At 42.8% G+C, this 12,808-nt stretch overlaps 1 protein-coding gene across 1 annotated transcript in view; it reads right to left on the bottom strand.

Annotated features, from left to right (window-relative positions):
- The window catches only part of BAIAP2L1 (BAR/IMD domain containing adaptor protein 2 like 1), a 44,174-nt gene extending 31,970 nt beyond the window's left edge, over nt 1-12,204 (bottom strand). Inside the window, exons 1-2 of the mRNA XM_064153746.1 lie at nt 11,958-12,204; nt 2,730-2,805 (exon numbers count right to left, since the gene is read on the bottom strand). Of these exons, the coding sequence (XP_064009816.1) occupies nt 2,730-2,805; nt 11,958-12,008 (127 nt within the window). The 5' untranslated portion in view covers nt 12,009-12,204. The remainder of the gene's footprint in view (nt 1-2,729; nt 2,806-11,957) is intronic.
- Between the last annotated feature and the right edge of the window lie 604 nt (nt 12,205-12,808).

The following is a 12,808-nucleotide window of genomic DNA, read 5'->3' as shown; positions in this document are numbered from 1 at the left end:
TGAGGCTGTGGGCAGCCTGATCTAGGATAGGGTGTCCCTGACCATGGAACTAGATGATCCTTGTGGTCCCTTCCAACCCTGTCTAATTCTATGATTCTACACATAAATATCAATTTCTGCACTTGCAGTGAAGTCTAGGTGTTAAATACCAGAGCTTCATATATCAGTTATCTGCAAGATAATGTTCAGATTCTGGAGATAATCCATTTGACATTCTTCCTCAGTTCTTCCTCAAAGCATCAGTGTTCCTGAGATTATTATAAATCACATCAATTAGCAACTTCATGAGCTTAAATGTTGGGAGCTCTCTGTTTTGTTGGACAGAGAGAGAAACCAGCATCGACAGATATAATTTCTGCGCAGAGTTATTTTGACATTCCAGGAACTCTTTGGTGTCACTGAACTCAGGACTGCACTAAAATGCACATTAAAAAGAAACCCCTAACCCTCAGGCAACAGGTGCATATCCATTTTAAGAAGAAACCTGAGGGTTTAACATGCCCAAGCAAAAAGGCAGATCCTAGTAACGTGGTTGCTCATCTTATTTTATTCCATTGCCCTTTTTCATTGTTTTAGTTAAATTCCAGTTCTATAGGAACCAATAAGCTCTTACTATGTGTCATTGAGTTATTACTAGTTAATCATTTCCTAGTTATGGCTAATTTAAGCAACAAAGCCAGTTTTGCTGGAAGGAACACAGAAACAACAAGACTCAAACTGCAAGCAGGCCACTGATGAGAAACATTTTCAAGATGCACTAGATCCACAATGGTTGCCTTGCATCTTCACAGTATCTAGAGCTGATCTGCACACTAGAAAGAGGAGAGATTACAAGGACAAACTTGCAAGCTTTTAGTGGAAAAGGCAGTGAAAAATACCTATTCAAGTAAATCTTCAGAGTTTTTGTAGCAGTACATTTGTAACCCGAAGTGGGAGCCAAGCAGACTCTCACTGTTGACTTTAGAATGCTTTTGTCTGAGAGGAATACAATTGGGAATACACTTGCCAACTGCCAATTAGACTCTTTTAGGTCTGTATTTTAGAGGTTTCACTAGCAAAGGTGACATCATTGATTACCTAACAGTATATTCACTGAGAAGCCTGAAACTTTTCCAAGTGAGAAAAAGATTCTTTTTGAGGCTCTGTTGCATTAGAAGAGTCACTTCTAAGCTGTGTTTTATAGGTGCTAGAAGAATTACCCTGGTGTTACTGATGGTTGCCACTCATATGTGAAGATTTTATGCTTTTCTGATCTAATGTTTTCCCAAGACAGCCCCAAGTCAATCTTTTATCCTAATACAGGCATTAAAAAGGGGAAGAAAATGTAATTTCTCCTAAGCTAGTTGAGCCAAATCAAGAACTCCACGTGTAGAATCTCTTCACCAGCTGTACATCTACTAGAAAAGGAGTTCTGTACTTTTATCCTCAGAATGTATGAAACCAACTTATAAACCTAGCAGAAGTTCTTGTAAGCTTTATGTTCTCTGTCAGCCTACTTTGGCTTGTTTGCAAAGTTGTAAAGTAATTGTTTAGCAACAGAGTATTTACTCCTTGCTACAGATTTATTTATAACACTTGGAACTACGGGAGAAAAAGATTAGCAATTTATGAGAGTCCAAAGATGACATGAATGTAGTTTCTCAACAGTTGTTGCAACATTGTAAACATTTATCCATTTGAAATGAAGCATTCATGCTGGATATGCTTTATCACTCAGTCTGAAAGGACAAACTCGCTAGAACACAGTACCTATCAGTTTTTCCAGTGTTGCTGGGCACAGTTGTATTGAGAATTACTGATGACAAATTGAATTAGAAGAGGCATAATGCAATTCATCATCAGGAAAGCAAGTTAAAAGCAGAACCCTCAGAAACTGGTGTAAGAATCCTTAAACCAAACCTGGAAATGCTTATTAAGACTTTTAGTATGACCTATAATCCCTAAGGTTAGGTATTAGGTAACCACAGATTTAATCCATTGAGTTAGGTATTACTGCAACTAAGTCAACATTTCCCTATTTTCATCTCCAGCAGGCTTTAGTTTTACCTTTTGTTTTTTTTTAAGCCTGGCCTAAAATTTGCATGAAGAGAGTCTATTTCAGTGTCTATTTGGCTATGCACTGCTTCTGCAGTATCACATTTCTCGGACTACTAGATTACATGTAGGGGAAAGACATGCCACAGGCTTGAATGAGGCAAAACTAGAGAGATTTTACATTGCTTTCATATGGTATCAAGCAGCTCAACAGGTCTGCATAGGTGAAAAGGAGCAAGCTCTGACAGGTCCTACAATGTAAGCTTTGGGAATCTAACCCCAGTCTTAGAAACCCATTCTTAGGCAGATGGCTTCTGTGAAGTCAATAATGAAAAGTAAATGACCATATCATAAAAAGACTGGGTACTTAGATTCAAACCTGGAGTCTCATTTGGCCTCCAGTAAAAAAATACCATCAGGTGTGGACAGAAAAAGAACAAACCCAACTTATCCACTCCTGCAACTTCCATTCAGGTTGTTCAGTTCACAGGGTTACTTAGATACTGCTGTCTACAGGTGAGCAGGAGCTGATCTGAGAATGTGAAATAGCTTTCCAAGTATTTTCAGGAGAAAAAAGTCAAAGAGAATAGCTACTTATCATAACTGGGTTTGTTTTTATTTCAGTCTTCATATTTAATGTATATTTAAGTTAAAATTGAGTGTTCTTTCTAAAGTTAGCACCTGAGAAGACTTACCATTAACAGCTTTTTCATAGTTCTTCCCCAGATTTATTAAATTCCTCAGTCCTGGATTGAACTGTTCCATAACATTCTAGTGAACAGAAAACAAAAGCTGGGTTAGAACCAAGGCAATTCAACAGTGTGTGGAAGTATTTATCTCAGTGTCACTTAGGTCTAGTTTCATGCTTTCTGTGTACAGCTTCCATCTGAAGTGCCTGTGGATGGATGAAAAATAGAAGACTTGGAAGGAAAAGGAGAGCAAAAGATTAAAGGGAAAAGAAATGGAGCATTTAAGATCAAACCTAGGGAGAAAAGGTAAGAGGAAAAAGAAATCTGGCTGTTTATGATACAAAAGGATGTCAAGTACAGGATCAATGTTTGCACAGATCATTCTTTTAAGGTAGGTGATGCTAAAGTAGGAATAAGAGAAAAAACTTTTTCCACTAATTGTTTTATAAAGACAGACAATAACAAGAACTTTCCAACAGTTCAAAGATTTTGAATTCTACCTCCAACCTCTGCTGGGAAAAAATATTCTGGGAAAAGGAAAAAAATAGAAAATAGATTCACCAGATACATGACTAGGGGAAGAGTGAGCACTTCAGTCATCTTTTCTAAGTTAAAGGTAACATTTAGGGAAATTAGTTGGGGTTCTGTTGTTGTGGGGTTATTGTTGGGGGTTGGGTTTTGATAATGCTGCATTTCACCATGCAAAGCTGTAGTGCTGTCAGAAAGAGAGTATGACTTTATTGAAATAGAAGAAGAAAAAAACCTAGCAAAATCCACTGCAGCTGCTTTGGCTGTTAAATACAAGTACTGGCTGAAACGACCAGCATCTGAAACCCAGCAGCTCCAAGCATGAGTGCTCTCATACCTAGCAAATTCTGTAAATTGAAGGAATTGCAGTAGAAATTGTGACTGGCAGTTTTGCAGTGCACGGAAACAGCCACACCACTGTCTTTGTGAAAAGCAGAAAACAAGTTAAGCCATGAAGTAGGAACCCACATTTGAATTTTCCTAAAGTTGGGGGGGAGGATGGAGAAGAGAGGAGAAGCAGCTTTTGCCCACTCCAGAACGGAGTGTCACCCACAAAGCTTGAGCTGTCCCTCCTCCCAGGACAGCTTGTTTCCCTCTTGCTGGTCAAAGACAGTTGCTCTCCTCAATCCGCCCTCCAAACCAATATTCCAAGATTACTTTTGGCATGTTATGAGCACTGAAAAAAAAGAAATATAAGCTGATGAGCTGATATAAATGCACTACTTCTTCACAGAATCACACCCTTTAAGATGCCTCAAATACATGTAACATAAATGGCAGTATTCCAAAATGTTGGATGTTGCAAGTAGCTTCTAAAAAATGCTAACCAAGTTTGAAAGAGGCCTCTGAGCTTCTGATTTCTTCATGTAGAATCATTATCTGAATTAAAGACACAGCAGTTTTAACAGACCTCCCTCTGCATGTATGTAAATAACCACCTCTGAACAGACATTCTGGAATTTGCTCTATGTGCCCATTTAATAGCCAAGCAACCACAACATTCTAATCTTTTCTTTCTTCTTTTATATACAAAATACAATTTAATCTAACCCCAGCTGCTAAGCCTCAGGAATGATTTGGTAAGGCATATTTTCTTTTAAAATCCCAGTTGGTACAAGCCCTCAATGTCTACCTGGGAGACCTTAGAAGTTTTTGCAGATTCCAGACCCCCTTTTCCCAGACTCTTTCTAACAAAACTATAGCTCTGGCACTTCTATGTACAACTTTATTGTCATGAAAGGAAGATCAGAAGATACTTGAGGGCACTATTCTGTTGTTCTTCCTATTTTTATGACAGCATTTCTATTATATATCTCACATCTTTCTAGATACTGTTCACAAAGCAGCACTCTCAAGTTCAAGGAATTCAAACCAGCAGCTTTCTATTTACAAAAAACACAAGGCACAAGACAAGGGAAATGGTATCAAGCTTTTGCCTACAGAATGAAAACATTTGTATTTAGTAGCTACATGGACTCAAAGAACAGGAGCACTATCACATTAGCCTTCTTTTCAGGCAAGGTCACTCAGACAGAACTTTTAGATGATTCTTCAAATGCAATGCTACACCTGGACTCCAGACAACTGAAAATGAAGCAAAGAGTAACTCCAGATTTTAGTGGGAATACATTTGTCAGCCTCATTAAGTAAAAAATACAGATATTGCAGAAAGATACAGAGCTGCTAAGCTCTGGTGCTGGTAGAGTATACACATCAGAAGCAGACAGAACAATACCTAGACCCATTACCTTTATTTGTATAAATTAACTGCAGCTGGGACTGCTTTCCAGTCTATACTACCCAAACATGATCACTGCAAGCAAGCTACTCATTGTCCCCAGGCCCTTGATTTGTGTTAACTCACAAACCACATCCAGAAATCATTTGGGAAAGTATTTCAGGTTGGGCCAACAATGCCAGGGGCTATTCTAACAACTTAACCGTATGGATTTTCAAGCTCTAGTGTCTGGGAACATCCCTCCTCAGCTCTTTAATTTACTACAGTAAATGTTGCTCCTCTGCCGCCCTTCCCCTAGCTGAGGCAGTGTGACTGTGAGGCTTTTGTTCCATGGGCTAAGTTGTCTGTTCCTGTTGCAACTTTTGGCCATTTCTTCCCAGCGGTGCTCTGAAGATGATGTCTGTTGACACAAGTGGAGTCAGTGAATCACAAGGGAAAAAAAAAAAAGAGAGCGTGGTGAATTAAAGTATTGTGTTAGGATATCCAGATTCCAAGGATACAGGGTGGAAGAAAAGTGTACATGATGTAGAAATCCTGCATCTGTGGCAAGTGAGAATGTCAATGCCACCTTGGATTGCCACCCTGTACTGAAAATAGTTGTCTTGAAAAACAGATCCTGCTCCTGCTTACCCTGCTCCTTGAAAACAAGAACACAGAGTAAAATTGTAACAGTAATATGGTAATTATTGGTCTGGAAATACCTATTTTTTGGAATAACTGCCTTAAGGATTTAGGGCTTGAGATTCCCGTTTGATTGAGGGTCTTCCAACTCACATTTCAAAGAGAAGGGTGACTGCATCTGTCGTTAGATGTTCTCACCTATGTGTGAAGTAAACAAAACCCAGTGAAAGTGCTCTCAACAACCTCCCTCTCTGAAGCCAGGGCCCTTTATATTCACTAGCTGACTTGATACACATGGGGTATTCGTGCAGGGCAGATACAGACCATGCTGTGGAAACACAACAGGTCCACCAAAACACAGAGAACGCAAAGGAATTGCTCCAGCGCCTCACATCTGCTCAACGTGTATGTAAAACTGCTGGGAAAGCTGAAGAAACAATTTACAGCTCAGTGCCTTCAGGAGCTGGAAGGCATACAACTAATGGATCTTTTCTCCATCAGACCAAGCAGCCTCTGGATGTTTTTCAGCCCTCGCAGTGCCACAGTGGTTGATTGTTAGCAGAAGCGTCTGCACCCGTCTCCAGGCGTCAACGCCCCAGAAGCAGCAGAAACCTTCGCAGTGGAAATTCCCCTTTGGAATTTGCTTGGTTTAAGACGGGGTACGGTTAGCTGACCCTCGCTGCACTCTGCAAGGCTCACCTACTTTCCCACTTGTATTTGACAACGCTTCACCCCTATCCCCCACCCCTCCACTGGGTCTCCAAGATGATCCACTGAAATAATTCTTAGATTATTTTCCACTCTCCAGTATTAGGAAGAAGCATAATATGTATTTTTTTTCCCTTTCTACTGAAGACTAGATTCTCAAAGCAAACAAAAACCTGGCTGTGCTTTCAGTGCTCCTTTTAGACCGTTAACCACTGTTACTGTCTTTGAAGTACTGTCCAGGAAGAAATGTCTAGAGCACTTTTTCAATAAGGGAAGCTGTCACTGGCAACTCCCTCTTCAGGGCCAGCTATAAATCTGATATTGGCAAGACATTTAGAATGATTGTAATATTTTGTTGAGCTTCAAACATTATAGGGGAAAAGAACCATGCAGAAATCAATTTGTATTGTTCATTTTTCTAAGGATGTCTTACAGTTTTATAGCTTCTCTTATTTGCACTCTAAGTAATAAAAAATAAAGGTTGTGAAAATGAGGAGGGCACAATTGCAAGCTATACGTTAAAGCCAGATCTCAAACCACCTGAAAAAAAAAACAGGCACAGAGGAACAAAGAATTTCTGATCAAGAGAAACGCTAATTTTAAGAAGCTGTGATAATTTCTGAGACTTTGGACCATTTATCTGCCATGCTGTACAAAGACAAGGGAACACAACTTTTGTCTTAATCCAAATAGACATCACGAGTTAAGCAAAAAAACCTACAAACTAGGAGAGGCAGAGTGCTTCACAACACATCATTTGCCTGCACGGTGAGGGACTCGAACTCAGTCTCCTAATTGTCAATCTAGTGTCCTAAATTCTAGTAACACACTACCTCTCATGAACAGAATAATTAACTAGAGGAGAAGAGGAAGCACATGATCAGATCCTAGAGCTTTCTATTATTTAGCAAGAACGGAACTAAAGCGAAACAGGCAACTGGAAGCGTCTTTTTATGCAGAGAATTTTAGAGTTGGCAAAAGCGACCTTCCAGGAAAAAGCATAAGAGAAACACATTCTGGTCGTTTAAACCATTAAATCCTCATAAAATCTGGTGTAAGAGTTGCTCTGTGCCTTTCACCACATGAAACGGATGCGAGCTAACCAGCCTGGCAGCAAGGAGCTGACTGAAGAGGAACAAGCCTTGTACTTCCACTTGTTGCAGAGAGGTATTTTATCTTCTGCAGTTCCCGATAGTCACATAAACAAGGTTAATCTTCAAAACAAATGACAGCCATTGTAAAAGTGCCTTCCTGTAAATGCTCAGCTTTGCTTTTTACTTAAAGACACACCTCACAGAACAATAGCTCAGCAGGTATGAATACAACTAAACAATGCATAGACTCCCTGTAGCTTTAGGTTTACATCCTGCAGGCATTTTTGCAAGAGTGGGCAACAATGTATTTGGGCAGAAATTACAGAACAAGCACAGAGAAGCAGACCTTCCTATCTAACATTGCTCATAGAACCGTGGCTATAGCTATTCAGGCCAAACTTTTGTATAGCTGCTACGAATTTAGTTTAAAACCCATTCCTCAATTTGAAACCCAGTAAAATTCAGTTTCTGGAAGAAATCTTTAGTGTTGCTACACTGTGCCCGAGAACCCCCTGGAGAAGATTCAAAAAGCCACACATAAATTATACTGTCCTCTACTGTAGATGCAATACTGTACAAAGTGCTTCAAGTAATCTCCTCCTTCAGCTTTTGTAATCTACAATACAACCTCCAGAAGGGCGTGATTAAGCCCTTCTCATGCTAAGCTATCTCTGCTGTAACTCAGCTTAATATTGTTTTACAGCAGCTTCAACAGAAGGGAAAAAGAAAAATCAGGATACCAGTGTTTATTCAAAAAGACTAATTTTTATGACTAATTATTAGTCAGCTTGATGGAGCTTTATTTGTTGAAGGGCAGCATTAATACGTCATCCATCAGTGTGTTTCAAATACAAACTTTTTCAGGTTATGAACACATGACTCAGAGTAGACTCTAAGCAGGCATAACTCCAAGTAATCCATCTCTACAGAGACAATTTGCACTGAGAAAGAGCTGGATTTTATGCACAAACTTCCAAAGGCTCCTCTTCCCACGGTTTAGGTTTATATTCCAGTGATGGCAAGCAGCAGCCTGAATTCTGCACATCCAAGGACCACAGGTGAATCTCCACTTTGGAAAGTGGTGGTTTAATTTAATTGCCAATCTTCTAAAATACAGAAACGTGGAATTTAGGGCTTTAAAGTGCATTTATCAGATATATTTCAAGGCAAAACAATGTAGCCTTCCAAAATAATTCTAGGTGCCTGTGTAGAGAACACTTGCCCCTCAGAATAGTGCAGCCCTTCACTGGACAAACAAAGGCTGCATTTTGTCTGGTTGTTTTTTAAATTACACTTAGGTTGATAATGAAAATTCTAGGTAAATTCACTTGAATACAGAGGAATACTCTTTTATAATGCATAGTTACCAACACCAATGAATTACAGCTATCACTTAATGATCAAGAGCTCCGGAAACCTCAAACCACAGGAGCAATACATGAGCTGCATGCCCAGCCCTTAGACACCATATGACAGAGACAGGTCTGTAACTCAGTACTTTCCTGTTTTGTCCCCTTTCCCCTGCACTGCATGTATCATAGCTGGATGCCAAAGAGCTTTCCCCCATATACAGCCGACAAAATGAAACTATATGAGCCATAGTGACACAGCACCGCATAGCACAGCTTTCCCGACAGCTTGAATACAAAGGGGTCACTGAACGTCCCCTTACAGCACGCCACATCACTGCAGTGACTTACAAGGGCAGGGCTGTGTCATACCAGTGAACCTCTCGGCAGTTCCTGGGCAAAGGGTGGCTGTGGCCGTCTTTAGTCATAGGCTTCCACACCCTTGGGCTTCATTTCGCACGTGCCATTCCTATCATGCATTAAAGCGATTCTTCAGGTGTTACATAAAGAGTAAATGTCAGCCTTGACATTTTTGTGTGCACACATGCAAGTATTTGAGGATTATGTTGTTTATTTAGTCAGGTTAGCTAGAAAAAGTGGAGGCATTCAATTTCCCATGTTGTTGCCAACAAAAAGGATAAGATAAAAATACAAGGGCATTACCTGACCACAAGATGACTTTTGTGACTATATTTTGAAGCTTTGTGTAACACAGGTTACTATGTATTTAATAAACCCAAAACAGATTTCAAGGCATTAAATTGCATTTTCTACTTTTGTTCCAGATCACCCAGAAGTTGATCACTTTTGCTAAGTTGAAAGCCTGCGTTTGGTCCCACAGCACACAGATGCCATAACTACACTACACCAAATTCGTTGCCCCAGATCAATCCTTTCTTCTTGGTAGGAGAAAAACAAACACTGCTCTGGATTTTATCAATGCCAGCATGGTGCTTTTAAGTGCTGTATGCTAGGATGGCACACAGCAAGAGTAGAAGTTACACCGAGCACTGCTGAACAAAGGAGAGGATGCTTATCGTGCAGACTAAAGTCCGGCACAAAGAGGTGTTCATTTGTTTTAGATGAGGAAGCTGTGATTCCAGTCACAGCAAAACACTGAATCCACAAGCCAGTGCTCTCTGTCCTTAGGAATTAAAGAAGCAATCAAGATTTTAACTTTAATACAGAAAGAAGTCCTTTAAAGTAGGCCTAGAATCTATTCTTTATCTGAAGTAGCCTTTATACCTTACCTGGATAAAGTTTCAATTTTTAATGAGGGCAGGGCAGGAGTGTTTCCAGGCCTGTGAGTACCAGCTATGTGATGTAACATGCCAGGCCTCTCAAAATACTCACAGAGAAGACATTTTATTGCACTGTCTTCTTGCTGGTTGGTCCACTCCTAAATATTCACTTGAATTAGTCAAAAAAAAACCAAAACCAAAACCACACAACAAAAGGCTAAACTTTCCCAGTAAGTAAGTACCAAATATCAGAGGAGGTTTTCTTTATTTGGAGGTCTGTCATTCCTTTAAAGCCAAATTTATATTACATCCATTGAAACACAAATTGTTTTCTTCCCTCTCCTCTTTAAAACTCTTACATCTCCATTCTGGAAGTCAGTAGACAGGGTAGGACGTTCCTTTGTCGGCACAGCCCTGAACAGTCAACTTCCCAGGCTTCCTTTCTGCAAGCCTCTATTTACAGGCTGCTCTTCTGAGAAAAAAAAAGCATTTATGTTTGCTTATGGCCTTGCCATGAACGCAACCGATATCAAAAAGCACCAGACTGTTTAAGATGACCTGTACTGATTACAGAGGACAAAACTTATAGCCACGTCATCTCTTTTTCTTCTTTCACTGGTTTTGCATGAATTTGATATCCAAGTCCAAAGAAAATAAGCAGCAAATAGATGACACCAACACAAGCGGACTCCTTGAGGGGGTAAAGTTGACTGAAGTGCGACGGAGAACTAAAATACTAACAGGAAAATACTGCAGTAAATGTTTTCAGAGACTTAAATGACAACATCTTCGGAAATATGAAAACATTTGAGGGTAAACCAGTAAGATTTATTAAACTGCAAAATAGAACAGTCTCCCTCCCAAGCTTTCCACTGGATTCAGACCTGCAAACACATCGCAGCTATGTTCATCCGCACGATTACATACATCTGCAACTGTTCAGTGCTTTCTCTGCTACAACACACTGCACAGAATGAAGATTGTGGCTCCAGCACTGCCACTGCTACTCCACCAAAAGTACGAGTCTTAAGGCAGTTCGCCCCAGTCCGAACGGCTGTGTTTTCCAAGGGTTGAGTTTACAAAGAGGGAAGGTTAGAAGTGTCCAGTGTCTATACGCAAAGTATTTTTAATCCTACAAATAACGAGGTGTTTTGGAACGCTTAAATGTCTACTGACACAAACTGAACTTCCCTCACCAGTCGGTGTTTTGAGGCAATGCCTGGGTACACCATCATAAATCTGATTAGCAGCTCTGGACGCAGGCAAACAACTTAACTCTGCGTTAAACCACTTTTAGGCTATGTCCCGTATGAAGAAACGGTTCAAGCAGAGAACCACAAGCAGCAAGATCTCCAAACCACCTTATCATCAAAATACACTGAAGGAATTAGGGTTCAGTGGCCGGATAAGCCTAGCAGAGAGGGAGCAACCAATCTTAAAGCTTCCCCTGTCCGAGCGCCTGCGGTAAAAGCGGCCCAGCCCTGCGGTCAGGCCCGCGGCCGTGCCTGCCCGGGGGGCTGCGGTGAAGCTGAGGGAGTGCTGCGGCAGCGGACGGAAAGAGGGCAGCAGGAGCCCCCGCAAGCCGCCTCCGCCGTGCCGCGGCGAGCGGCCAGGAGAGCCGAGGCGAGCCGCCCCGCCGCTCCACCCCCAGCCATTTCACGTTATTTACAAGCGAGCACAGAGCAGTCTGTGACACGCAGGGACGAGCGAGACCACTCACACGGGAAGAAAAGATGAAAAAGAGGAAGGAAAGAAAGAAAAGGTAAGAAAGTTTGTTCCCTTTCTGCGTGAGGAGCAGAGCCTGCTCTAAGCCCTCCCGCCGGCCCGGCCTGCGGTGAGGCGGCCAAGAGCCCCCACTTCAGCCGCCTCCCGTGCCGGCCAGCGGGGCAAAGGTGGCCGCCGTCTCCTCAGGCGCGGCGGCTGCGGCGGGCATCCCCCTCCCGGCCTGAACTCACTTTGTAAGTGCTCTCCGTCAGCTTGTTCACCTCCTCGGGGTCCCGAGACATGGTGCCGGCGGGGAGGCGGCCGAGTGGGAAGAGCTGCGTCCTCCGGAAAGCACCTTGGCCACAGCCAAGCGAAGCCACACCGGACTCAGCTTCTTCCCCAGCCGCTAAGAAACTGTCAAAAACTTGTGGAACCAGCCGGGCAGCGCCGCCGGGGCGGGGCCTGCGGGGCCGCGGCTGCCTGACGCGGCAGGACTGGCTGGGCGGGCGGGGCGGCGGTCCGCGCCTCGCCTCACCTCAGCGCGGAGGGCGGGCGGCCCGCGCCTCCTCCACCTGAGTGGCCTCCGCCTGTTTCGCCTGCGGAACCTCCTCTTTTCCTCCCTCTCCCTCTGCGAGAGCTGCGCTGGGCCTCTCCTCCGCGGCCTCAGGGTTCCGGTGATTGTGGCTGCCCAGAGTGCCAAAACCTTAACCCAGGCCGCGCGAACGAAGCCTTTTCAGGAGGCTCTGCTGTGGGTGCCCGACGCAGTCGGAGGTAAACTCTTCCTCCCAGCAATGAAGCGAGGCTCAGAGTTTATTAGTGTAGCCCTAGAGGTGGTAGTGGCACTGGGATGGTGCCTGCCTGTTCTCCCTTCCCCACACGAGGGGATTTCCTCGGGGCTTCTCCAGGCAGGGACAGAACTGTAATGTCCCTGAGTCCTGGTCGAGTGTGCCACTGAGCGCTGGTTTGCGAGCTTAAGTTCTCTATTTCATGTAAATATTCGACAAAACAGTGCTCCGAGTCAGCTCTCCTCCGTGGAATGCCCCCTGGAGCCTGCGGGGGAGGTGTGGCAGGCGAGGAGGGCTGGTGTGAGCTGTAAATGTTT

Source organism: Pogoniulus pusillus, chromosome 13, assembly GCF_015220805.1.
Source record: "Pogoniulus pusillus isolate bPogPus1 chromosome 13, bPogPus1.pri, whole genome shotgun sequence".
Classification (NCBI taxonomy): Eukaryota; Metazoa; Chordata; class Aves; order Piciformes; family Lybiidae; genus Pogoniulus; species Pogoniulus pusillus.
Note: the sequence above shows the minus strand (reverse complement) of the source record. Positions and strands in the feature narration are given on the sequence as shown.